Source organism: Perognathus longimembris, chromosome 3, assembly GCF_023159225.1.
Source record: "Perognathus longimembris pacificus isolate PPM17 chromosome 3, ASM2315922v1, whole genome shotgun sequence".
In the NCBI taxonomy this organism is placed as follows: domain Eukaryota; kingdom Metazoa; phylum Chordata; class Mammalia; order Rodentia; family Heteromyidae; genus Perognathus; species Perognathus longimembris.
In genome coordinates, this window is record NC_063163.1 from 107,860,322 (window position 1) to 107,887,950 (window position 27,629).

The 27,629-nt window shown below is 49.4% G+C and overlaps 1 protein-coding gene across 9 annotated transcripts in view; it reads right to left on the bottom strand.

Moving 5' to 3' along the window:
• Nucleotides 1-27,629, bottom strand: part of Pknox2 (PBX/knotted 1 homeobox 2) — a 248,935-nt gene that overhangs the window by 60,606 nt on the left and 160,700 nt on the right. For all 9 annotated transcript variants that reach the window (XM_048343710.1, XM_048343712.1, XM_048343704.1 and 6 more), the window contains one exon: nt 14,741-14,849. In XM_048343710.1, coding sequence (XP_048199667.1) covers nt 14,741-14,827 — 87 coding nt within the window. In that variant the 5' untranslated portion in view covers nt 14,828-14,849. The remainder of the gene's footprint in view (nt 1-14,740; nt 14,850-27,629) is intronic.

Genomic DNA, 27,629 nt, shown 5'->3' on the forward strand with positions numbered 1-27,629 from the left:
GGCTAGCTTCAAACCATGATGCTCTCAGCTCTTAGCCCTTGAGTAGTCAGAATTATAGGCATGAGCCACTAGAACCCAACTAGTGATTCTTAAATGCTGTGACTTTTGCCCAGAAATAGAAAGTACAGTGAACATTTGAAATTATGCTTATGAGTCTTTTGGATAGTAATAAGTTTGATGACTTTGAAGAACAGCTTAAAAAGTAGTTGAATCAGTTCTCACTTGAACAGCAGTTTACTTATTCACTTTAATACAAGCCAAGAGCTAATGCTTCTAGTGGTTTTGATTGAAGAGTGAATAGCTCTCCAAATTTGGTTTACCTGGCCACTTGAAAATAAGGTTTAAATGGGCAGACTTCTGTTCCTGGCCATAACACATATTTAGAGAAGTGGTTTTCATAATATGCTATAGGGTTTGGAAGTTATTCCAAGGCCTCCAGTTTTGTGCCAACTCCTTTTAATGTTATATATTGGAATTTCTTTCTAAGGTTTTATTTAAAGATATGGTTCTGTGGCTTAAAGAAATTGAAGTTGGGTTCTAATGGCTCCTGACTGTAATCTTACCTACACTAGGAAGGCTGAGATTGGGAGGATTATGGTTTGAGGCCAGCCTGGGCAGACACACAAAAACCCTTTCTCAACCAATAGCTGGGTACAGTGTTGGGGCCTGACATCCTAGCTATGGGGGAGGCTGACATGGACAGGACAGGGGGTCCAGGCAGACAAGGAAGAAAAGTCCAGGAGACTCCATCTCTTTTTTTTTTTTTTTGGCCAGTCTTGGGCCTTGGACTCAGGGCCTGAGCACTGTCCCTGGCTTCTTTTTGCTCAAGGCTAGCACTCTGCCACTTGAGCCACAGCGCCACCTCTGGCCGTTTTCCATATATGTGGTGCTGGGGAATCGAACTGAGAGCTTCATGTGTAGGAGGCAAGCGCTCTTGCCACTAGGCCATATTCCCAGCCCCAGGAGACTCCATCTCAATGGGAGGAATGGCATAGTGGCACATGCCTGTCATCTCACCTTTGATGAGAAATGTGGATCATGGCCCTAAGCATAGGCCTTGCCCCCAAATAAAACCCTATCTAAAAAATAATCAGGATAAGGGCTGGAGGTGTGGTTTAGTGGTATTTTACCAGCCTAGAAAGTGTAAGGCCCCAAGTTCAAATCCCAGTACTGCCAAAAGAAGGCAAGTTGAAAACCATCATTGCAGCACTTAATGCTTTTATAGGATATTGGCTTCAGTCAAATAGATCCCCAGGAGGACCAGTGGTGACACATGTCCATCCACTTGTCCCCAGCACCATGGTAGCTGTTGTCATGCTGTGTTGTCTTCCTGAATACATTCATCTGTTTCTTGCCACAAGCTTTGTTTACTCCCCAGCACCCAAATGATTGTACTTAACAAAAGAATAGATGCTTAACCAATTATTTGGTGAGAAAATAAGTGAATGAATACAAGACTCAGGTAGGGAGGAATCGGATAGTTTACAGCTGGAAAGCTCATCAGAGGATCTAGGCTCCTCCTTCCTAGAAGAAGTATTGTATTTCTGTGGAGACAAGCATATCTCCAGGACATTTGCATATTTTGTTTGCTTCACTTGTAGTTCTGCTCAGGTGCAGCCCAGCCTCTCTGCCCTTCACTTCATTTCCTGCTTAGTCCTATATATGACTGAATGCTATATGTCTATTTATTTGCTTATTTATTATTTCCCTACTCCTGTCTAAAACTTAAAGTAGAGGAAGGCCCATAATAACTGTATTCCTAAGGTCTAGAGACTAATACTAGAAGTATTCAATAGATAGCGACAATGGGTGGGATGAGGTTGAGACAATAAAAGAAGTATGTTTTATCCAGGTGCCAATGGCTCATGCCTGTAATCCTAGCTACTCAGCAGGTTGAGATCTAAGGATCCCGGTTCAAAGCCAGCCTGAGCAGGAAAATCTGCGACACACTCATCCCCAAGTAATCACTAAAAAGCCAGAAGTGGAGCTACACTCAAGTGATAGACCACTAGGCTTAAGTGCAAAAGCTCAGGGATAGCACCCAGGCCCTGAGTTCAAGCCTCAGGACCAACATACACACACACACACACACACACACACACACACACACACACACACAGGCATGTTGTACTATGCTGTGTTACATGTGACAGGAAGCAACTTCCTTGTCACCCCTGGCTGAGTTAGGGGAATGTTCCTAAGCTCAATATGTAAGAAGCTTGGCAGAACATCCTGGTGCTTTGATCCAGCAGTGGACAATTTTTGAATCCTCCTGTCTCACTCTATTAGCCTTTTGACCTTGGGCAAATCCCTTAACTTTCTTAAGCTGCTATTTTCTCATCAGCAAACAAATTGATGACCTTTTAGGATTCATGGGTAGGAAAGAGCTGCTGTTAAAAGGAGCGAGGAGCCAGCCGTGGTGTGCCAGTTTTCAAAACAGCTGACCTGAGTCAGAGTAAGTCATCAGTTTACTCACGAAAGCAGCTGCCCATCTCTCCAGAAGCAGCACGAGTCCCGGTCACGACCAGGCACCATGCAAAACCCTGGGCTCACAAAGATGAATGGTTTCTATCATGGAGTTCCATTGGCAGATTTCTTTTTGAGATAAGATCTCACAGTATAGCCCAGATTGGTCTCAAACTTGTAATCCTCCTCTCTCAGCCTCGGAGTGTTGGAATTACAAGTGTACAACACCACGCCTGGCTCAATTGGTGAATTTAGTGTGATTCTTAATCTAGTAGATGAGAAATATGTAGTATAATTGACCTGGGTGAGGTAACTCCCACAGGGAGACCAAGGGAGATGTGGTCTGAACGGTTGCTTGAATTAGTAAAGCGCATCCCACAGACGACAATTAAAGAGCAGATGTCAGCTCGGGGGAAGGTTTCCAGGGAAGGGTCATATATTTCCCTGGTGGTCCTCTTCTTTAATGTTTTATCAGTGAATTAGACAATGTCTGAGTAAATGCGCCATGAACTTATGGGTGGCATGAAAATTAGATCCAAAGTGTGTGTGTGTGTGTGTGTGTGTGTGTGTGTGTGTGTGTGTATGTATGTGTTTACAGATTTTGGCAATAGTCTAAACCTAATAAGATTAATTTTTCATCTAATATGTTAAAATTGGACACTTCTACCATTTGGGCCAAAAATAATCAATAATGTAAGTGCAGAACAGGGAAGAGATGCTTGGAAGCAGTGCTGTAGTTGATAGCTGGCTTGATATATGGAAAGTATAATGTGTTGGCCCCCAAATGAACCAACACGAAGCAATGCTGTCTGAGGATGCATTCATTAACAGACGCAAAGGTCAGAATGAGGAGGCCTGAGCCTGTTCTATTCTGATCAAACAAGAACACGCAAGCACATTAGGAGGAGAGGTGACCAGGATGCTGATGGGATCCTATAGTATCTCAGATGAGGACAACTTGAAGGAAGCTGGAATGTACAAGTAAGACTCAAGGAGCAGGGAGACATCGGGAGACCTAAGAACCTCCTTTGCCTATCTGAACAAGAAGATTAGATTAGATCGGGTCTGTGCTGTGTGCCTCACAGGGCCACGCCACAGCAGAGTGTTAAATGTATAAGGGGACAATGGGGCAGGGTAATACAGCCATACTATTCGATGCATATCCTCTGCAATTAGGAAAGTTGGTGGGAAGTGTGGGTCTGGGAGGGATGGGAGAGAATGACAGAAGGGGTGACACTGACCAAGATGCACTGCACTCACAGACAGACATGAACTATAACCCCTTTGCACAACTACTTAAAGATAATAAAAATATAATTTTCGAAAAGCATTGTAGGGTTGGGAATGTGGCTTAGTGGTAGAGTGCTTGCCTAACATGCATGAAGCCCTGGGTTCCATTCCTCAGCATCTCATAAACAGAAAAAGCTGGAAGTGGCGCTGTGGCTCAAAAGGTAGCATGTGAGCCTTTAGCAAAAAGAAGCCAGGGACAGTGCTCAGACCCTGAGTCCCACCCCCAGGACAAACTGACATGTTAACTTTGTACAAGACAAAGACAAGACAAGACAAGACAAAAAAAACTTTGTACAAAGACATATGTGTGTATGTGTGTGCACATATATACTTATATATGTACACACTTAAAGATATACACATATAGACACATATACAGAGGCCAGGCTCTGGTGTTGAAGTCCCCTCCAACTCCAACACTCTTCTTTTCTTTTCTTTCACCAGAGTAAGCAGTGTGGCTTTTTATGTTGGTTATTCTAGGGGGGCAGGCCCACCGGATCTGGTGTGACTGTTCTTAGAGTAAGGGAGAGCAGTTGGTATTTGTGAAAACTGTTCTTTCTCTTTTGCCCTAGGGGCACTTTGCCCCCAGGGGGCGCTTGGCAGGACCTGGAGCCATTTGTGGTTTTCACACCTGGAGGGCGTTGCCTGCCTCAGGTAGGCCTGTTGTCCACAACGTTGGAGCCAAACACTTCCTCTTTTTTTTTTTTTTTTTTTGCCTGGGCCTTGGTCTCAGGGCCTGAACCCATATGTGGTGCTGGGGAATCGAACCCAGGGCTTCATGTATACGAGGCAAGCAGTCTTGCCACTAGGCCATATTCCCAGCCACTCCAACACTCTTGAACACTCTTGAACATACTCTTGAAGAGTATGTTTTTTTTTTTTTTTTTTTTTTTTTTTTTTGCCAGTCCTGGGCCTTGGACTCAGGGCCTGAGCACTGTCCCTGGCTTCCTTTTGCTCAAGGCTAGCACTCTGCCACTTGAGCCACAGTGCCACTTCTGGCCGTTTCCTGTATATGTGGTGCTGGGGAATCGAACCCAGGGCCTCATGTATACAAGGCAAGCTCTCTTGCCACTAGGCCATATCCCCAGCCCCTTGAAGAGTATGTTTTAATCATAGCCAACCACAGCCCAGGGGTGGCCAGAGGCTGGGCTAGGTAATGCATAGAATGTAAAGGGGCTTTGGAAACCCAGAAGTGTTTCATAGATCGGAAAGGTGGTTGAGAATACTAAACGCGAAAGTTTTGGAATGAGCTCTTGTCACAAAGCAAGGCACAGCGACCTCCTCAGCACGCGTGCGGTGGAATGCCAGTGGGTTGGTGTACTCTGCTCTGCCCATGAAGTGACTTCTGTTCTGTCATTAAAGGACTTCACAGGGGCTTCAGTGAAGATGAGTGTCTAAATAGAAATAGACAGACCTACTCCTTTGCCCTGTAGCTGCCGCTTCTTTAGGGAAAGATGGGTGCAGAGAAGGGAAAGAGACCTTGCTGGGCCACAGAAAAATACACAGGGGGAAAAGAATCACAAGCACTCGTTTGTATAAATCCCAAGGGGCCCCAGCTAGAGGCTGGGACTCACAGGGAGGGTGGGAAGAGAGCAAGAGCCCGTGGCAAAGAAGGAGGAGGATGACTCAAATTTATGTAGCTCATGGGGGCCGATTCAGCAGACTTTGCAGTTCTTCCAGGTTTGGAAGATGAATGCTTCTCTCCAAATAGATTTCTTTTTCTAGCCCCGAGACCTCCACTTCTCAAGAACTAGAGCTCAGAGGAATAGGACCTGCAGCTGTCCCGAGGGTCTGAGAGCCCTGTAGAGGGATGGGGGTAACTTGAGGTCAGTTTAGGGGGGAAGCTCAGATTAAAGGGTGGGAGTCAGGGAGGAGAAGCTGGGTGGAGCAGGGCAGGGGATGGCTATTAAATGACTTTATGGAGCTGTCTTGTTCTGGCCTGGGAATGTCAGTTGTTAAAATGTTCAGGAATTTCCCAAGCTGGTTGGTAATAACTGGGTTTCTCCACATAGGCAACAGTGGAAGCCTTTACCTCAAGGCCTTCTCCTCCTCTACCCAAGTGCCATTACTAACACATCACTATTCTCAGGGGTTTCCCATGTGGTTTTCTTCCATCCTCCTTCATGTGACATGTGAAGGGAGGCTGTCTGCAGGGGGGGAGGGGAGGCTCGCATGCAGACTTTTTTGGACACGTAACTTTACCTTCTTTGGTTGCCTGGGAACAGGAGTGTTGATTCATTGTGTGTGTGTGTGCGCGTGTGCATGTGTGCATGTGCATGCGTGCATGCATACGTGCGTGCCAGTCCTGGGGCTTGAACTCAGGGCCTAGGCACAATCCCTGAGCCTCTCTGTGTTCAAGGCTAGCACTCTACCATTTAAGCTACAGTGCCACTTCTGGCTTTTTCTGAGTATGTTATTGGAGACAAGAGTCCCATGGACTTTCCTGCCCTTGGCTGGCTTTGAACCACAAGCCTCAGATCTCAGCCTCCTGAGTAGCTAGGATTACAGGCTGAGCCACCGGCGCCCAGCTAGGTGTGCTGATTCTTACCTCCTGCCTCCTCCTGCCCCTCTGGGAGCAGATCAGTTCTTTTGGTGGATGCTGGCAGAGCACCTGGCATGGGCAAACCCCGCCCCCAACACCCCATGCTTCTGTAGCTTCGCCACAGGAGTCCGCTTGTCTGCTTGCTTCACTTTCTCTCCCCTCACGCCCAAAGGCGCCAAGACCTATGTGCCTCTGATCACATAAAATACTATCTGTTGAAATGAACTCTAGGAAATGGAAATGAGAATTTTTTCATCATTGCTGTTTTTCTTTTCTTTTTGTCTTGTTTGATCATTTAGCTGTCTTTGGGAGGGGTAAGGAAGGGCACAGAAATGGAAGGAAAGGGGTGAACAAAGGCAGCAGTGGTACTCACTAGACACTATGTAGAAAATGAGCTGTACAACTTGTGAGTGGGGACAGGAGAGAAAAACTGGGAGAGAACGAGGGAAGGGGTGACATTGTCCTGATTTGTGTAACTATAACCCCTTCTGTACATCACCTTTGTAATCACACACAAAAAAATTAAAGGAATAAAATGGGCTCTCTCACTGGTTGCCTGTGTGACTTTGGGCAACTTACTTCAACTTTCTGATCCAGGGTCCTTGTCTATATGATGGGGATAATTATAACTAAGGCATGTGTTGTGGGGATAAAACCCTACATCCGGTCTTGCTCTTTGTGACTATTAGGGTTACCTGCCTCTCCCAGGTTCTTCCTCCCAACCTTGGATGACTTATGCCTTTCAGCAGGTAACTTCTCCCCTAAGCCACGCCCCAGACGGAGGCCCAGTGAGAACTGACCCATCCCCACAGAATCCCATCAGGGACTGCTCCCCTCTGCCCCCCTAGGGCTTGCTGAGGCTCCAGCCAGCAGTTGGCACTTCCTCTAGTACCAGGCAGGCCAGCACTGGTTCGTTTTCCTGGCACAGAAGGCAGTCCAAGGACCTGCGAAGAGGTCAGGGCTGGAAGCCATTTGGTAAATAACAAGTTTGGCCTGAACAGGTGAGAGACAGCAGTAGGCATGGCCAACGGAGGGGAGGGAATGGAGGTAGGGGTGCTCCAAGCCTAGGCCTGCTCATTACCCACCCCTCAAGGGGGTACAGGCCGCCTCCGCTTATCCTCACCCCATCAGACCCCACTGTGCTGGGCTGCCCTAGCATGCCCGAGATCATTCACATCTTCCTGCCTTTCTTCTCACATCAAGCTCTGCAAAAAAAAAAAAAAAAAGAGTCCTCACTTCCCCTCTCAATTGTCTGGAGTCCTGACTCCTGAGAAGAAGCATTTCCCATGTTTCATACTACCTGGAGTCAGGGAGCCTTGGTCCCTGGATCCTCTGTGTCTGTGTGAGGCTGCCTGCTCTTTATTTTCCCCTCTGTGTGAGGGGATAGCTTTCCTGGCTCTTATGTCTGGGTCCAGTGTGTTTGTTAAATGACTGGACAATGCATGGAGGAAGGGAATGAGTGACCAAAGAGCTGAAGGGCTCAGAGAGGAGACAAGCTGAAGAGGAATCCTCAAAATACCCCCAGTCGAGATCAGGGACAAGGATTGGCAAAAGATCCAGGGCCGCATGAGGGGACTGGAACACATGCCGATGTCTGTGTCCTGGGGCCTACCACGGAAGAGTTATTGAGTAGGCATAATGGCCACCTCAGTTAATTAATAAATGGCACAAGGGCGTGTGGGCCCTTGTAGGCCATGAGTTTCCAAATGAATCTTACCAAATGTGCCCTGGCCTTGTATCCTGAGGTCCCAGTGACCAGAGCTGACCACAGGTCACCTGAAGATTTGACTTGGAGCCCAGTCACTCATAACAATGCATTCCTGAGAACTGACTACTATGTACCCAAACTGTCCCTTTTCAGAGGCCCCTTCCCCACATTGTCCCAAACCAATGATTTCCAATGGGCTCATTGGAGGAGGTAACTAACTTTCTGTGTACACAGCTCTCTCTGTGTGTGTGTGTGTGTGTGTGTGTGTGTGTGTGAGTATGTGTGTGTTCCTGGCTAGAAAGATGTAGGTGATATGTCTGTTGTGTCCCTAATGAAAAAGTAATTAAAGTTCAAGCTAATCTGGGCTGCACAAGATGTGCAGAAGAGCCAAAAGTCAGGTTGGGGTGTGGGTGAGCAGAGATTGAGAAATGCCATTCACCATCCGCACTCCCACTCCCAATGATGCTGAGGCAGGGAGGGCCTGTGCCCACTTCAGAAACAAAGGCCTCAAACAGACTATCAGCTCCTGAGGGCAGAAGCTCTGGCTGATTTCGTACCCTCTCTTCATCCTCCCATACACAGCACAGAGTCTGCCAGGCCCACAGGAAGCATCCAGCATTCACTCACTGAATGGATGCGTGACTGGAGGAAACAATGCTGAAATCACTTGCCTAAATTTGTTATCAGTCAGGAAGTGGAGGTGTGCCTCAAGAGATAGAGCACCAGCCTTAGCCAAAATAAAAAGAAAAGAAAAGAAAAGCCAAGTGAGAGTACAAGGCCCTGAGTTCAAGTTCAAGTGCCAGTACTGGCACACACAATTGTATACTGAGCAGTGGTGCAGGAGGGCCTCGGATTCCTGAATTGCTGCAATGTTGAGTCACCTTGCTCTTCCTCTCCACACCATCAACTCCAGGGGCAGGAGGCGACCCCAGCTCTTACCCTACCTGCTCCAGCTAGGCCGCACAGACACTGGGGCTCCTGGAGGATGGTACTGGATGGGAATGGGGACACAGGCGTGCACACTGCTCCTCACACTCGCTGCTGACTGGCATCACCTGTTCCCTGATTTATTTTCGGCTTTGTATCTTTGGTCATTAACTATTTTTGTAGCTGTTTAAGGCACTTGTCCTGCTTGGGGATGAGAAGGTAGACAATAAGATGACTGTGCATGGTTTCTTTTTGGTTTGGTTTGGTTTTGTAATTACCTGAATGTAGGTAGTAAGTTCATCCATGGGATAAACGGAGAGAAAGTCATAAACTGCAAAGTCCCGGGGCTAAATCACCGTCTCCTCCATAGGAGCAGAAAGGTTATTTTTGCCTTTTACACAATGAAGAATCCAGGTTTCAAGACAAGCTGGAGTTGAGATGCATTGGTTTAAAGACATGGGTGGTCCAAGCACAGGGGCGAAGGTTACAGTGCACAAAGGGGACAGAGGCCCCGTAGAAAATTAAGAAAGAAGGAAAGAAAGAAAGAAAGAAAGAAAGAAAGAAAGAAAGAAAGAAAGAAAGAAAGAAAGAAGAGAGAGAAGGAAAGAAAGAAAGAAGAAAGAAAGAAAGAAAGAAAGAAAGAAAGAAAGAAAGAAAGAAAGAAAGAAAGAAAGAAAGAAAGAAAGAAAGAGCGGGAGAGAGAGAGAGAAAGAGAAGAGTCTGTTTTGATGAGTCAAAGCAAGGGAAGGTGCCTCTCCCTTTCAGTGGTTCCTGGGGTGTTGCCCCCAGGGGCAGAGAGAGCCATCAATCACAACTTCAGAAAAGGCTTAGAGAACTTCCAAAGCAGCTGAGTGAACCCTATTGGCTGCAGGGTGAATGAGTTTCACAGGCAGCTGGGCAGAGGGCCCTGCAAGGCAGGGGGCTCCAGGTCTTAAAGAGATGAGAGGAATGTAAAAGAGTGGGACAACATCTGAAGCCTTGCTGGCCACAGCTGCATGCCTGCCTGGATGGAGGCCATTCACAGCCAGGGGCCCTGGCCACCCTTTCTACCTCCCATTAATGAAACCAGCATGGGGATCCTAATGACTGATCAAAGGCCCAGCAAGCTTCCTCAGGCCGCTCCATCCCTGACCTGGCCTGGTGGATGGTGGTAGAGTAGGAAGAGAAGGTACCCAGAGGGGAAGCTAACCCAGCCTTGCTGTCCCCTTGCACAGTAGCCCATGGAAAGGCAGTCTCCATGGAAGTGCACCACTTGCTTTACACCTGAGGATGGCTGGAGGAAGAAGCAAGTGATCCTGCTTTTGCTAAAAGACCTCAAGCAAATGCTTAACTCCCTTCTGAGCTGAGCCTCTGGTACTGGTCATGAACTTCTGGTTCTGACTTTGCCAGTCTTGCTCTCTCTGGTCAATACTGAGTGCCAGCATAGTGGCCACTGTCAAGTTGTACTACATCAGTGCTTATCGGCTGTTAACAGTTGACACAATTCACTGAGTGCCCACCTCTATTGGGGTTGGGCCAGGTGTGTCAGACCAGATTTGCTGAGATTTCTGCTTGCTGGTCACATGCTTATGAGGCAGCCCAACTTACTGGGGGCCTGCAGACAGAAGAAGATGAAACAAGGCATGCATGCACCAATAGACCAGATAAAAGATGTATCCTGCCTAGACACCAAGGGCAAGGATGTTCATGGAGTAGCATGAGGGTCTCTGTTTGAAGAATATTCAGGTAGAGGGTGCTAGTAACTAGAGTCTCTTTTATGGAGGTAGATGAAGGTAGAAAATATGTCACAATAGCTTCCTGGGGTGGGTTGCTGGGTGGTGGTGGGGGGTGGGGCTGCAGAAGGATTTTTCCTGGAGGAAGATTTTGCATGGGGACTGTGAACAGGAAACAGAAAGACTTGGATGTATTTCGGAGGTAGACAGAGTGCACATGAATGAGGAGTATATGTGAGAAGTGGGTATTACCAAGAGGATGCTAGTGCCATTCCTGCTGGGATTCTAGGCATGTCAGAGAGGAGAGGGACTTTGACTTGACTTTGAGAACCCTAGTACAGTCAGTAGAGGTGCTGGAGTACAGGGAGGGTGGGGCTGGGAAGGTGCAGGTGGTCGCAATGGCTGGGGTAACACCACAGCCGAATTGTAGAATAGAGAGGGAGTGACTCAGGAATTAACATAGTGCATTGAACTAAGGGACAACACACTTTGATTGTTTCCCTGGAAACAGTTATTTTTGTCAGACTATCCTGGCAGAATTCCACCATTCCTACTGACTCACATCTATCTCTTTAGGGCATAAAAGGAGGGTCCAGATCCAAGACAGCTACAGCATGCTGGAATTGATGCTCTATAGTTAGCCAGTAGAGGGCACTGCTACCCTAGTAGAATTTAACAGGAAGCCGAAGGAAAGAGGAAGTAGTCCATGGGAAGGGTTTCACTGGGTGGTTGCTTTTGCGGTTTCTAAATGCACAATCAGTCTTCCGGGCACACTAAACAAGGCAATGTTCTTACGAATAATCAGTTTCCCCTAGATGAACTCAACACAGTTCTGAGGGGCTGGAAGCCACTTCACCATTGTACTACTTTGGCTCATGAACAAATAGTGTGGGGCCATAACCATTAATGCTTCTCTACTAAAATGAGAAGGGGGAAAAAAACTCCCTCATTTTTTAATAACTTTATTCCCCAAACTTCAAAAACGAAAATTGCCAAGTTAAGAATTTGCCTCGAAAAAAATTTCTAATTTATTATAAAGAAGGTCTGAGGCTTGGGAATTTTTTTTTTAATGCAGATTCCTAATTTTCCAAAGTGACATTCTCCTGTGCATTTGAATAGATTATGCTCGGCACTGCTAGCCCTTAGCACAAGGGGAACATTATTAAAATGGCTGCACGGGGTCTCAGAGGAAAGGGCTCTGCTTCTCGTTTCCTTTTTCATTTGGAAACTCCATATCTGAGACTGCCCATTTCTTGCCTGTAGAGGAAACTGGATTTCGGAGGAGATGGCAGACAGATATGGTACACAGGGGGCAGACGGCAGGAGATTAGACTTGAAGTAATCCAGAGACACAGGGTCTGCATTCCTAGGAGCCCCATGGAGGACGTGAGTGCCCTACGTGTCTGACCCATGTCCCTATTAGGCCTCACTGTACTGAAGACACAGTGTCAAGAAGAGTCTGTGCTTAGGGCAAGAATGTGATGGGAGGAAACAGAGCAGAGCTTTCCTCTGAGGAACTGGGCTCAGCTTTTGAGACACAAGAGGAAAGAAGACTACTACAAGGTCTCCATACTGAATGCCAATGGCCAGGCCCCCATGAAAAAAGAGGTACCTCAGTCCTGAAGAATGGGGGAGATGCCCGCCCCCAGCAAGAACTCACTGGCTCTAAGGCCAATCCTTGGGAGAAGATCACCTTTATCCATGAGTTAGAAACTTCTGTTGAGAGACCTCAGCCCCTGCTTCCTCCCATCTATCTATTCCATCCTGGCCAGACTCTCCTCCCTTAAGTCCTGATCCCTACCACTTTACTCAGAAAGCAGCTTAGCTCAGGGAAGGCTAGGGGCTGGCAATTTAGCATAGGCTGGTGGCTTTGCCTAGGCCACCCCCCAAATCCTGGCCAATTCCCTACGAATACTGAGACCTCGTGGCAGATACTCCATTTCTGGGCCTCTAGGGCTACCAACAGATACGCAGCTTTCCCAGGGCGAATTGCCTGTCTACTGTAAATGTGAATAACTTCCACATGAAGTCCTAGTGGACGCCCACAGAGCCCAGCCTTGAGACAGTCCCTGCATCTGACTGCTGCTTGGAGACCTCCTCCCTCTGCCCCCTCCTCACCAACCCCAGGGGTTGGAGCAGCTCAGTGGAGGCATCATTGGGCTCAGTGCCTTAGAACTGCAGCCTCACCTCTGTTCCCAACCTCAGCAGCTGGGGCTTATTCGTCTGGCTGTGTTCTGAGAATTCAATTTGGTTCCTGGATCTGCATTCTTGGACAACACGGGGCCCTTGCTGCGGCTCCCTGCTAATCCCCAGGCCAAGCCCAAACTTCTCCCAGCTGCCCAGAAAAGCCAGCAGGCAGGGAGAGGAGGCAGGAGGGAGGAAGCAGCTGTCTCCAGCTGTGCCACCCACAGCTCCCTGACCTCTGGGGTCATTGCATTTCTCCCTAAGCCTGGGGTGTGGGCCTTCATACCTGATACCTGCTAAACACAGGCAGGCCTCATCTCCGCTCCACAGGCCCACTCTGGAGTTCGGAAAGCAGGGTCCAGAAGCCCAGCTCTTCGTTCCCCCAGTGTGGCTCAAGTGGCTCCTCTTCTTCGTCCCTTTTTCTTCTTCCCCCACCCCCAGTTGAGGGCTACTACAATATAATGATATAAAGTTTGAAATCCTTTAACAGAGTTAAGGGGCATAGTGCTGAACCCAGCCTTGTGGTCACCTGTGGAAAGCTACTGACATGGGGGGGTGGGGGATGGATGGCTTTGTGGTTTGGCTGGGGAGGGCTGGGGGAAAGGGGGTGAAATTGCTGTCTGCATCTTACTGCCTGCCGTGTGTGTGTGTGTGTGTGTGTGTGTGTGTGTGTGTGTGTTGGTTCTGGGGCTTGAACTCAGACCATTAGTTTTTCTACTCAAGGCTGATGTTCTACAACTCAAGCCATTCCTCCACTTGTGGCCTTTGTGCTGGTGAGTTGGAATCTCACAGACGTTCCTGCCTGGGCTGGCTTCAAGCCTCAGTCCTCAGATGTCAGCCTCCTGAGTAGTTTAGGGTTGCAGGTGTGAGCCGGCCTGGCTTACTACCATTTGTGTGCTGCACGGGTCTTATTGGGTCTCTGAGGAGGGCCACATCTGAACTGCTGCTGCTAGGGACGGGGCAGGGAGGAAGCCAGTGGCTGGAGAAGAATGGCTGGCGCACAGTAGGCGCTCCCCACACAAGGCTTGCCTGCACAAGTACATGTCACATGACAGACGTTCCATATGTAATTATTGAATTAATATTGATTTCTTGCAAGGCCAGCGGGGAGAAAATAGGAAAGTGCATGGGGAAAGGTCAGAGGAGGAAGCCGCCTGGTGTGAAAACTTAGCTACAGAACTCACAAGGATGGAAGAGGAGAAGGGATAAGTATCTAGGACTGCAGGAACTCCACTCACTCAATCCTGGAAACTTCTAGGAGGAGTAGAAGGCACAATGAAAGCACAAGTAAGAGGCTACCCAGGTAGTGCTGGACAGCTTGCAGGATTTTGAACTTGGGGATGAGTCCCAGAAGAACTGGGGTAAGCTCAGGAAAAAGAGAGCATGGTCTCAGAAGAAGAAGCCCGCTTCGTGTAGTTCTAAGCCCAGGTGAGTCTAGATGAGAACAGAGATTTTCCCAACAGGGAAACAGAAGAGGATTGGACAAAGGGCTCAGGTGAGGATGCCCAAAGCAGAAAGGTTCCCAAAGACTCAAAGGCAGACCTGGAGTGTTTGTACCTTACACCTTGTACCCAGATCTCGAGTGTATATTTTGCCTCAGTTGTGATACAATTTGTGTTTCCTAATGACCAAGGGCTGGTGGCTTCAGGACAAATCTGTGAGCACTATTCCAGGCGGATGGTGGTTTTGATGACAGAAACACTTAAGTAGTGTCTGAAGCTCAGCATTTGGTCTAGTGAAATGACACCCTTTCAGCACCTGTGTTCCTCAGACTGCCCACACCTGATGAAGCAGAGACCTCAGCCCTCTGTACTACGTGGGGGCCCTGCCTAATGCCCCCCGAATCATGGGGTTGCCAAGGCTACCACATCCCCTCCTTCCCCCCCACCCCCTTTTCCCTGGCACACTCACCTGTGGGCTGTCCTGGTAGGGTGGGGGAGGGACATTCTGCGTGGCCATCATTGTCAGAGCTGGGGCTGGGGAGGCATGTTGCATCATGGGATTGATTCACATCGAGGATCTGTGGGCAGGAGAAAAGGGAGCCGCACTGTTAATACCACGGAGTGCCGGCTGTCCTGGGGACCAACCAGCTCCACATTTTGCTGGACCACCTGGATTGACAGGAGAAGCGGGGGCTGGAAGCTCTTTAGAGGAACAAATGAGAACCAAGGGAGAGGCCTAGATGCCCATAGGTTGGCTGTGCTATTTTGACTTGAAAGAAACAGTATTCAAATCATATGTAAAACAACGTGTCCCCCTGTGGTGATGCTTTGTTCAGCATCAGCTCTGGCCTGGTGGGTGGGGTGTGGGATGTGGAGGGTGGGGGGCTTGACTGGTGGTAGCCTGGCAGGATTGGAGACCATTTGGATCACTGTCCTTGTTGGCCCATCCTGGGAGGGTCCTGAGCTTCTTCCCATCCCTGGTCACAAAGGTATTTCGTTCTCCACCATTTCCCAGGCAACCTGGAACAACTACCGCCTTCACAGGGACAGGAGGCCCTCAGGTCCCACATATCCCTGCTTCAAGATCTCCCAAGATCAGTGTCACCCTCCCCAGTGTGCTCACCACACCCCCTAGTGGTGGCAAAGGATTGTGGGATGCTGGCTTCTCCTTACACTGCAGCCCAAGGGGAACTACTTGGAGAAAAGGGGAACATTCTCTCTTCTCTCTCTTCTCTTCTCTCTCTCTCTCTCTCTCATTCTCAGCATGTGTGTATATATGTCTCTGTCTCTCTCTCCCTCCCTCCCACTCCCATCTTTTATGTGCATTCTGTGAGCCCAGGATTTCTTTTAGTCTTGGTTTAGGGAAGAGTGACAGGCATATGGCTCCTTGATGGGAGAAGTGTTACACTGCCTCTTAACAAGAAGGCCGAGTGTGTGTGTGTGTGTGTGTGTGTGTGTGTGTGTGTGTGTGTGTGACAGAGAGAGAGAGAAAGAGATATTTTCAGGTCTGCCCTGCTGTATCTCACCCCCATCTCATCACCAATAAGTGAGCTGGGACTCAAAATGTCCCCTTGAACTAGACTGTGGTGCAGTAAGTGCAGACAGCCTGGCAATGCAACCCAAAGAGGCAGAATGCCCACAGAGCTGTGAGCTACAGCAGGTGTCCTGAAATATTCAGAGCCACAAGCCACGGGCTAGTTGCTGATACTGGGCTGTGTGGTATACAGCAGGGGAGATACCTAAGAATGCCTGGGGGTGCAGAACTGGTGTCCTGAGAAGAGGGCACCAATGAGCCAGGGCTCAGACCCCCTTCCCCTGCCCCAGACCCCTCAGGGGACCACCCTTCTCCAGTCTGATGCCCATTCTGCCTGACTCTCCCTAAGGTTCTCTAAAATTTCCACATATCTGAATTCTGTGGGAATGAGGGTGTCTTAGAGCTACCATTTAATAAAGGGGTAGACTTCCAGGGCCGTGTGTGTGTGTGTGTGTGTGTGTGTGTGTGTGTGTGTGTGTGTGTGTGTGTGTGTGTGTGTAATGTGTGTTGTTCTTTTAGTTTTTCCACAAGAAGGGAAGGAAAGATCTCCCCTGGCCTGACCCAAGTCTCCAAAGCACCAGGCATGCTTTGACCTCAAGTGCACAGGCAAAGCAGTGGAGGTTCATGTTTCATTTAATAGATGTTTATCACGGATCATGTCTGTGCAGGGAACTGTGCTAGGGGGTGAGGCCAGGTGGATGAATGAGGCCAGGTCTCTTCTCCAGGGAGTGTGGTTGGTAGATGGAGGCGATAATGTGGCAGGAAAATAAGGAAGATAAGGTGAGGATAGAGCAAGGAGTGATGGCATTTCCTGGGCAGGGCACCACTGCCTGTACTTCTCCCACCCTGGCCTGAGATCAGTCAAACCATCAAGACATCTTTATGATAGAGGTACATGGCATCTTGTCTGTCTCACACAAGATGGGTACCCACACCTAGATTTTCCTTTGCACAAGGATTCAGCAGGGAGCCATGAAGGATTCTATCTCCTGGGGCAGAGTAATTATCCGGACTGGTCATCATGGCTAGGTCTTTGTGCACATGGGGGGTGGGGTGGGGTGGGGACGGCAAGCCAAAGAACAAGAGCAGAGTGGAGAGGGGTTCAGAGGGAGAGGATACAGAATATTCTTTCTCCTCTTCCTCCTCCTCCTCCTCCTTCTCCTTCTCCTCCTCACCCCGCCTCCTCCTCCTCCAATAGAACGCAGGACCTTTCCAACGTTAGGCAAACACTCGGCCAGATGCGGAAAGGACTTGCAGAGTTAAGACTTTCTGGGATCAATGTGGAAGTTTAACCTCTCTTTTGAAACCTGGGAAAATAAGGAAATAGGGGCATTTTGAGAATGTTGGGTACTCTGGCAGATAGGGCAACTTTGGATGGGGGCTAAGGGTCAGGATGGGGTGGCAGAGTGCCTTTCTGGAGGCCCAGTGTTCCCGGCAAGGGGGGCGGTGCTCACTGGAGGGGAAACAGCCAGGGCTGCAGGGCTGCAGTCCCCGAATCTTCCAGAAGAGGGAGCACAGGGGCAGAGTGAGAGTGGGAGCGGCAGCATGCAGGAAGGTTTTCCTCCCTGGTCAACTGGTTCCTTTTCACGCAGGGTTTTGAATCTTTGGGTAACTTCGTGCCATAATGAGAAATTCATAGTGAGGGCAAAGCCAAGGAAATGCAAAGCGGAAGGTTTATGCTAAACGAAGGAGTCTTTAATCCCCGGTCTTTTGTTCACTGTCCAATGAGGGGAGGCAGGGTCAGCTTAGCAGCTCTGTCCCTAGGCATATTTAGAGCTGCCTTGTCTGGGGACAAGGACGGACAGTAAAGAGACAATCACCCCACGTGGCTGAGACACTGGCTTCGTCCTGAGCCTGCTGGGTTGGGGCAGCAGGCCCCGCACAGCCTCAAGCAGAGGAAGAAGAGACGATTTTCTAAGGACCCAGATGGCCTTCGCCCCTCCCCCATTCTGGGGTCAGCACAGGCCACTGGGCCACTGCCCTCTTGCCCTCTAGGGGCCTCTCCTGAAGGAGAACAGGCGGCCTTAAAAAGCAGGGGCTTCAGTTTCTTTCTCTGTTCTTTACCCAGGTAAAGAACCTTCTGGAAACTTGATTCTTGGGAGCTCGGTGAACGTAAGACCCCATGTCCACCCTGGGACTGCCCTTGTAGCCTTACACTGTCCACCCTCCACCCCTGTCGACCCTCGGTTCTCCTAAGGGGCCACTTGCCACCATCTTGAGGAGAAATTTAGAGATCTGACTCATCCTGTCAGGGACTTGGCTGTGACTCTGGGGCTTGGGTGTGGGGGGACATCCTTGAGCAATAGTTGGGAGCCAGCCCTTTGGAGAAATCGGCCCTTTGGGTGCTTTCGTTAGAAGCAGGAGGGGCCCAGGCCCCTCCTGAGTTTTTGTCGGGGACTCTGGGAGGCTGCGGGCCCAGCGCAGGCCTCTCTGCTTCTGTCACCAGACACCAGAGCATCGAAGGGAACACAGCTGAGTCCGAACATGGAGGGGACCCAGGGAAACACCCATCTGGAGAAATCCCCCTCCCTGACCGGCTGACATTGGGAGTTTTCTTTTTCATGCTGTAAAACTTTATTCTAAGACAGGTAAGAGTATATGTGTGGGGGTGTCCCCATTCAAATCCACAAAGATATTCAAAATCTGGGTCACTGATAGGATGGTATGGAAATGCCGAAGGGAGGTATAGGGGCATGCAAGGGCAGCCTTTTAGGGAACAGGGCACCCATCTTTCTGGGTCTCCTCCCTAACCCCACAGCCAGGCAGCATGACGCCCTCAGACCGGGAGAACAAACCCCCAGCAGCGTGTTGACAAACACAGGCTTGGGGAGGGGGGGGAAATGCCAAGCTCGTTAGAAGGAGCTCATTAGGACTTGTTGACATGAAACCCATTAGACCAATTAACATTCCATTAACGGTCTGGGGCTCCAAGGGGTTAATGCTGCCGGGCAGTAATTGGGCTTGGGTGCAAGGGTTGGGGGCTCAGGGCCTTAAGGATGAGAAACAAACTCTAATTGGGAACTGTCTGGCCAGCTGGCCCAACAGCATTTGTTCCTGGCCCCTGACCCTAGTGGGGACTAAATTGTATCTGGTGCTGAGGTGGGGGGGGGGATGGGAGGGCTCAGCTTTCCTTTGGCCCCTCACTGCCCCACAGGCCCCCTCCACACTAGAGCCTGGGCCCACAGTTGGCACAAGGATGAGGGGGAGGGGCCATGTCTCCCCTGTGACTCTGATTGTTCTGTTTTCTTCATTAATTGCTCTGCATCACTCTGCCTTCTGGTAATAGTTTCTTTCTTAGCCTCTGGGAAGTCAGAGCTCTCTCTTTCCCCTCTTCCTCTCTCCACCCTACTCTGGTACTCTGTGATGTTACTACTCTTAAAAAATTATAAAGAAGCTGGAATGGTGCAGCCGGGGAGGGTAGTCCTGGTATCTCTGGGTCCTTCCCTTTCTCTATTCCACAGCCCGTCTGTGGTTTTCCTCAGAGTCCTTCTGTCTGTCCGTCCCAAACACACATTGGATTTTCGTGCTGTTCCTTGCTCTGCTACTGTAGAGGATATGGAAGTCTCATTCCCTGGCTGCGCCTCCATTTCTCCACCTGCAAACTCAATTGGACAAGAGGATCCCAGAGTTCATTCTCAGGTCTTGGGAATTGAGAAGGCCTGTGCTTCTGGTCTCCAAATCTGGATCCCACTCCCAGCAGAATTCACCACTGATCTGTGGTTTGTGCAAGTCACCTCCCTCTTGGATGGAAGAAGGAAGGCATCTCCCTCCCCACAAGAACATATTTTCAGTCTTTGTCCTCTCCCCACACCATTAGCCCTTTAAAAAAAAAACAAACTCTTTTGCCAGTCCTGGAGCTTGAATTCAGGGCCTGGGCACTGTCCCTGAACTTCTTTTGCTCAAGGCTAGCACTCTACCACTTGAGCCACAGCACCACTTCCAGCCTTTTCTGTTTATATGGTGCTGAGGAATTGAACCCAGGGCTTCATGCATGCCAGGCAAGCCCTCTACCTCTAAGCCACATTCCCAGAAGCCCCCCACCCCCCGCCTTTGACACGTGGTTATTGAACTGAATGCAAACTGTTGGATTGAAGCTTTGTTTCATAAGCTAAGCAGCTTGCCTTCCTCCTTGATTCATTTCTAAATGGAGGTGAGGGAACTCCTGAAGCCAGGGAACCAGGAACCTTCTACCACCACCCCCTCCCCAAAGCCCAGACACCCCCAGCTTATTCCTCCACCTCCATCCCTAAACCTTTGGCTCTGAGCAGCTGCCCAGCCTGGAGTTCTGACGTCTAGACAGATTTGCAGGAGGCTGAAATAACACCGTGAACTCAGTAGGAGGGGTGAAAAGCTGCATTAGTAACCTGGCTGGCTTTAGCGTCTCCCTCTGGGGCAGCTGCCTCAACCCTGGCACGGTCCTCTCTCTTTTCCTTCAGTAGTTTATGCCTTGGCCTGAGCGGCTCTGCTCCAGCCCCCTTCCCAGAAGTGGCCTGTAGGTGGCGTCACAGGGCCCTTCTTTAATTGCATTATATAATGTAACCTGTTTACTAAATCATGTAATCAGTCGCCTTAGGATTTACAGCTTCAGATGTGTATGGAGAATTGGACTTTGAGTCAAATTTAAAAACAAATAAAAATGAGAGGCAGCTGTTGCTGATAGTGTGATATTCATCTTTTGGAAACAAATTCACCCCAGTGCTATAAATTATGCCTGGAAAAAAAGTGTTGTTGGTGGGAAGGAGTTGGCTGGGTCTCCTCTGCTGGCAACTCAGAGCGATGAATCTTGAAATAACGGTGTCAACCTGTCACTGATTTCATGTGACTCTGTGGATTTATCTAAAGAAATGCAGGCGTGTGGACACACACACACACACACACACACACACACACACACACACACACACACACACACACACACCCAGGCCGCTGCAAAACCCAGGCAGAGCTAGAAATCACAAGCCCAAAGCTGAGCGTCTACTGGAACTCCACTCCAGATTCGCACAGGGGACTGGATGGAGGAGGGGAGTGGGGACAAGGATGAGGCCAGTTGGGGCGGGGGAAGTAATGGGGACAGGATGGGGTTGATCTCCCAGATGGGCTGGGAAGCTTTAAAATGTGGGTAGGGATTTCCTTTCTCAGGTAGCCTTTCTAATGAAAGTGCTTCCAAATGAGGCGAATGTGAAGGGCCATTGAGGTAGGGATTAAGGAATGGTGGGAAGACAGGCAGGCACCCCAGAAAATGCTGCACCTCAAACTCATCAAACACTATTCCAGTACTGCGGGGGGTGGGGGGGCGGGCAGGAGAAAGCTCAAGGGCCTGAGGGCTGAAGGAACAAGAATGCCAGGGTCTCTCTGTCACTGTCTCTGTCTGGCTCTGTGTCTGTCTTTCTCTCTCTGCTTAATTTAGGGTGCTGGAGGCCAGGTAGTCAGATCAGACTTTGATGCAGGGATATAGCTATGTCTCCATTACTGGCAGAGGACATCAGGATTCACATCCAGGTCACATCCTGCTCACTATATCCCAAGGCCGGTCAGCTCCAAGAAGTCAAACATGAGCCTCTGCTCAGGCCCTCCACATCACTCAGGGTCCCAGGACACACTGCCCCTGGCCCAGAGCTCATGGTTTCATACGAATGTGCTAGCCAGGAGGCCCACTTCCCAGATTCCCCCCAGCTCCTGAGGGGACAATTCTCTATCAACCTCAGAAAGAAGCAGAGATACCACGAACCCTTGGGCCACACGCCCTCTCACAGTACCAATGGGCATTTGCAGCCTCCCCAGGGTGCCCAGCTTCGGCCTGGTATCGTGATGCTGGTCTCTAGGGAACAGAGCAGGGGCAGAACAAATGCCCTGCCCTTGGCTGCCTTGTGGGGTGGATGGGCTTCGGAAGGAGATCCTGCCCAGCTCCTCAACCTAAGCAGTGGCCTGTGTCTTATGTTCAAGGGCCTCTACCTCCTCTGCTTGCTCTACCCCTGAGGGCTTCACTGCTACCTCTTTATCTGGAGTAACAACAGGTCCCTGGGTGGCTCAGCCGACAGGGCATGTCTGCACTCTAGATGTCGTTTGTGGCCCAGCCTGGACCTGAGCACTAGTTCTAGAAATCAGTCTCAGGGGGTGTATGGGTGTCGTACACCCCACCTCCTTGTGTCCCAGTCCAGTGGGGAGGGGCTCTGATCACTAAGTCGTGTTTGGGTTTGCTCCGCCCCACCAGCCTGGGCTCTAGGCCCTGGTGGCTGTTGGCGATCACAGACCCCCATCACTGTGCTCAGCCCACACACCCCACCCCACTCCTCTGTGGACAGAACTCACCATCCTCATCCTGCCCGTATTTCCCGAAGAACAGCCCTGCCATCTTGCCCCATGGCTGTCTGGCACTTGGTTCTGACTTGGGGATGGATGGGGTATGGGGAGAGGTGGTCCTAGTTCTTTGGTGTTCAGAGTTTGTGGGCTACCACCTTCCCTCTGCTACTCCTCTAAAGCATCACTTCTTCAACTTGGTATAAGAACACAGGCCTGAGTCTTTTGTTTGTTTTGGTCCAGTACGGGAGCTTGAACTCAGGGCCTGGGTTCTATCCCTTAGCTTGTTTTCTTTGCTCAAGGCTAATGCTCTATTATTTGAGTCACATTTCCACTTTCAGCTTTTTCTTGGGGGGGGGTGGCTAATTGGAGATAAGAGTCTGACGGACTCCCCTCCCTGGGCTAACTTCGCACTGGGATCCTCAGTTCTCAACCACCTGAGTAGCTAGGATTACAGGCACGAGCCCTGTGCTCGGCTTCCGGCCTGAGTCTTGAGTCTTTTTTCCCATGGTGGCTCTTGTTTTAACACACAGGGTCCAGACACGGGTGGAGGTGCCGCTCGCCTCCCTCCCTGCTTAGCTGTCACACCTTCCCTGGCTTCAAAAAGCTGCTGATATATTTTACAAACTGAAACAGCAATTTAATTCCCCCTGATAGCGGCAATTGTCCATTAGATCTTCCTACAGAGGAGCTTAACAATAATTCCTTTCATCCAACCGCTTGCTTCTTCTTGATCTGAGAATCAATCCCATAAATAGCAGGCAAGAGTTTTCACATTACTCTCCCCCTCCAGCTTTTAGCATTTTGATGAAGATTCTCATCTCTTCTTTAAGCACTTTACAACTTGGCAATTTTTCCCCCCTGTGCTTCCTTTAAACAAAATAAAACAAAAAGAAAAGCAAGGTGGGAAAAAAAAAGAAGCAGATTGGCTATAAGGGGAAACAATGCTCACTTTCTCCTGGAAAGAAGGATTTTCATTTTCCCCCATATGGAGGCGGGGAATGGAGATATGGTGTCCTCTTACTCTGCCCCCAGAAAGGTATCTTTGGCACTTTTTTTCTGGTGCAAGCATTTGAACTCAGGGCCTTGAGCTTGCTAGGCCACTCCAGCTACTCCACCAGCTCTTTCTGCGTTGGTTATTATTGTTTTTAGATAGGGTCTCACTTTATGCCCAGACCAACTGTGATCCTCCTATTGGTAGTTCTCTGTGTAGCTGGGATGTCAGGCATGTACCATTGCGCTCAGCCATTGGTTGAGATGGAGTCGCAGAATTTTTTTTTATTTTTATTTTTTATTTTTTGCCAGTCCTAGGGATTGAACTCAGGGACTGAGCCCTGTCCCTTGGCTTCTTTATGCTCAAGGCTAGCACTCTGCCACTTGACCCACAGCGCCACTTCCAGCTTTTTCTATATATATATATATATATGTGGTGCTGAGGAATCGAACCCAGGGCTTCATGTATACGAGGCGAGCACTTTACCACTAGGCCATATTCCCAGCCCCAGAAACTTTTTTTTTTTGCCCAAGTTCTCCTGGAACCACAATTCATTCACTCTGCCTCCCAGGTATCTAGGATTATAGACTTGAAGCACTTCTCCTGAACATCTTTTAGCATCTTAATCTCCATGCTCACTCACAGTTGGGCCTTGCTTTTGCCAGTAAGGCCCAACTCACAGGATTTATTTTTCCCCCAGGAGACTTTTCCCCTGATTGTGCCCCAGAAGTGGAGACCAGGAGCTCCAGCTGCCTCTCTGGCTGCTGGGGGTGAGGAGAGGACTTCCCTTGACCTATGATCTCAGTTTCTCACCCATCACTTGGGCCACCATCTCCGGTCCCCCCTTTCTATTTATTCCAAACAACATGAGTAGAAGAGACAGAGGGAGGTGCGGAGAAACAAGAGAAGCGTGAGACGCCTTTGATTCAATTGTTTTCTTTTCTTTTGAACCTCCGGGCATCTCTAGTGATTCAGAGACAGAGGAGCGCCTTCCTGTCCCTCCTCTTTGGGTGACAGGCAGGGTGGATTGCCAGGGCACCCGGAGCCCCATCACTCCCCTGAGATACCACCACGTGCTCTCCTGTCTGCATACACTCGGAGAGAAACAAGTCTAAAGATGAACCCAGGGACCAGAGTCCCCCTGGACAAACCCGATTCCCAGGTTTATTATTATTTGTGGAGAGCTGACAGCAGCCGCTGCTCAGGAACAGAGCTGAAAAAAACAACGTGGGCCTGGGCTCTGGAGGCTCACAACTCACCAGAGACAGACAAACAGCAGACACGGGGGATCCGAGGCTGAAAGTCACCTTCCTGCTGCCATGTCTGCCTCCTGTCCCTCCTCTGGTCTCTCTTCTTTCAGGCAGGTATGGGGGCAGGCAGTCCCTAAGAGCTGGGAAGAGGCAGGGCCTTAGGAGAACAGTGTGGGAGCTATGTGGAGCTGCCATGAATGATCTCAGAATTTTCTGGAACCAGAGGCTTCTCAGAGGATCAGCCAGACTCTCATCCTCTCTTGAGAAGGATTGGACCATCTCCTGTGGTACCTAACACCCAAAGACAAGTTTTAAAACTTGTCTCTCGGAGAAAATGAGATGATTTGGGGGCTTAGGTTATCACTCAAAATCTATTTGTGGCTGGGAACTGGTGGCTCACATCTATAATTCTAGCTACTCAGGAACCTGAACTCTGAGGATCTGGTTCTAAGCCGGTCTGGGCAGGGAATTCTGGAAGACGCTGTTGGTCAAGTGTTAGAGCATCAGCCTTGAGCAGAAAAGCTAAGGGACAGAGTCCAGGGCTGAAGTTCAAATCCCAATACTAGCACGTACGTGCGCGCGCGTGTGTGCGCACACACACACAGACACAGACACAGAGTTTGTGTCCAGCCAACGGGTGCCCTTCCCTGGGGCATTTGGGGTGATATCAGTGTAGCTTACAAGAGAAAAGGGCTGGAGGTCAGGGTCAAGTCCATGGTTACTCTATTAGTTGCAGAGGACAAGGCTAATCAGACTTGATCCTTACTCCTGTTGGAACAAAGGCAGGTATGTTGGTCTGTTTCCTGATCTCCCCAAGAAAATCAGCCCCTGAGGGAAGGGCAGATAACAATTGTGATGTGAGAGGAAGGACATTGGGCAATGAGCCCACCCTGGAATCCCCAGACTCATGCCTCCATCTCCCACCCCCACCATGGGAAGACATACCCCTGTCACCTGACCTAAAATGTGTCCTGCACACTTCTGGCTGCTTCTTGCCTGTTGTTTAGGTGTTCCATATCATACAACCATGTCTTTTCCCTCAGTCTCATGGAGTATTACTCCAAACCTTACTCACTCATCCACCAAGCTTTCCACCCCGACTGTACTGCCATTCAGAGCCTTGCCCAGGTGGGGGCGCTATTGGAGGATTGGTCGTTGTGCATGGTTCTATGCTAAGGAAAATGCCTTTCTCATCCACACGTCCCATCTGGCCCATGGCTCTCTACTCCCCAGAAGACAAGCTCATGGCATTTTCCTTCTATGAGGCAAAAAAATATATATTTATGCTATCAGACTTTCCAGGGTTTCTTTTCTGATGGAGCCTGGAAACATACCTGCATAGTTAAGATTCAACTTCTTTGGTTCACTGTTGAAATGCAAAACAAATAAATCTAGGAAGGATAATTCTATAAATCCCAACTGCTACTTCGAGTTCAGTAAGCATAATTTGTTAGTCCCCTTCCTTAGAGTGGATTTTGATTAGGAGTGAAGCAATAATACAGAATGAATAAAAATGGACATTCTAGAGAGCACGTTTCCTTAGTCTTCTCTATGGAATCTGTATCATGATTGTTCCCATTCCTGGATGAGAAAAATTGAGGCCTAGGGAGGCTGAAAGAGTTTCTGTATTACACACAGACTGCTCACAGAGGCTGATGTCTAAGGATGAGAGTGGGAAATGCCGAGGCAGCGAGAGACAGACCCCTAGAAACTAGAGATGTCTCTCTCACAGAATCAATGGACTGTGTGCTCAGTTAAAAAGGGAAAGACTGGCATTAAAGAATAAGCATGAGCTGGGCACTGGTGGCTCATGCCTGTAATCCTAGCTATTCAGGAAGCTGAGATCTGAGGATCGTGGTTTGAAATCAGCCCAGGCAGCATAGTCTGTGAGACTCATATCTCCAGTTAACCCCCAGAAAACCAGAAGTGGAACTGTGGCTCAAATTGGTAGCTTTGAGCACAGAAGCTCAGGACAGCACCCAGGCCCTGAGGTCAAGCCCCAGGACTCACCACCACCACCACCACCACCACCACCACCACCACCAAGACGAATAAGCATCACCTGATGGATATGATCAAAGATTGCAGTTCTCAAAGGTGGTGTATAATTGACAACCGGCCCTTGTGTTCTAGCTCTCTGGGAAGAACTCTGGGACTGAATGGGGTACGTATGAAACCAGGGCTGCTTATCCCTGACCTTGACCTCCACTGTTCAAAGCCAGAGCTGACTCATACTGACCAGCTTCTATCAGCGTCTCCTCCTTCTCAGCCTGGGCTGAGGAGCCCTGCAGGTCTCAAGTGACGTGGGGTAAGAGGGATCATACAGCCTGCCTGTTCTCTATGACGCTCTCCACTTGGCTTGCTTTCCTCACTCCACCCATAGCTGCCTAGAGACCACCCACAGCTGCAAAGAAGTCCTTGTCCTAAAATGAAATCCGCCCACGACTCACAGGCAAAGAGGCACCTGGCAGTCTCTTTTGGAAAGTCCAGTTGAGAAATACTAGTTGTTGTTGTTTTTCTCCCCCAAATCAGAGCACTCCTCCTTTTTGCAGAAGCCTTTTGCTGATCACTTTTTTTTTTTTTTTGGAGGGGGGGTGCTGTTACTGGGGCTTGAACTCAAGGCCTAGGTACGTCCCTTAGTGTTTTCTACTCAGGGCTGGTGCTCTACCACCACTTCTGGTGGTTAATTGGAGACAAGAGTCTTATGGATTTCTTGTCTGGGACTGGCTCTGAAGCCTGGTTCTCAGATCTTAGCTTCCTGAGCAGTTAGGGTTACAGGCATGAGCACTAGTGCGTACCTCCTAGAAGACAGTGGTCTTCTCCCAGCTCAGACAGATTGCAGGCAGCAGGTTGCAACCAATGAAGCCATCTTTACAGGTCAACAATGGTGTTATTACTTACAGCCTCCAAAACGGGCAGCCATTAGACAGAAGGGCAAAGGCACCAGAGCTGTGTTCTACCTCCCAATGGCTCCTGGATGCCTCCTACCAGCTCCTAACTTTACCACCTCTAGCCATGGGAAAGGGGTCTGTAGTGTTTTGGCTTCCACTGGGAAAACCTTTAGTCATAGAATGGCCCTTTTGGTTGCACTCAGACCCAAAGAAGAGAATCTCTGTGTGTGTGTGTGTGTGTGTGTGTGCGCACACACGCCTATATGCTGGTACTGGGGGTTGAACTCCAGGCCTGGTTGCTGTCCTTTAGCACTTTCTGTTCAAGGCTAGTGCTCTATCACTTGAGGCACAGCTCCACTTTCTGCTTTTTGAGGCTTAATTGGAGGTAAGAG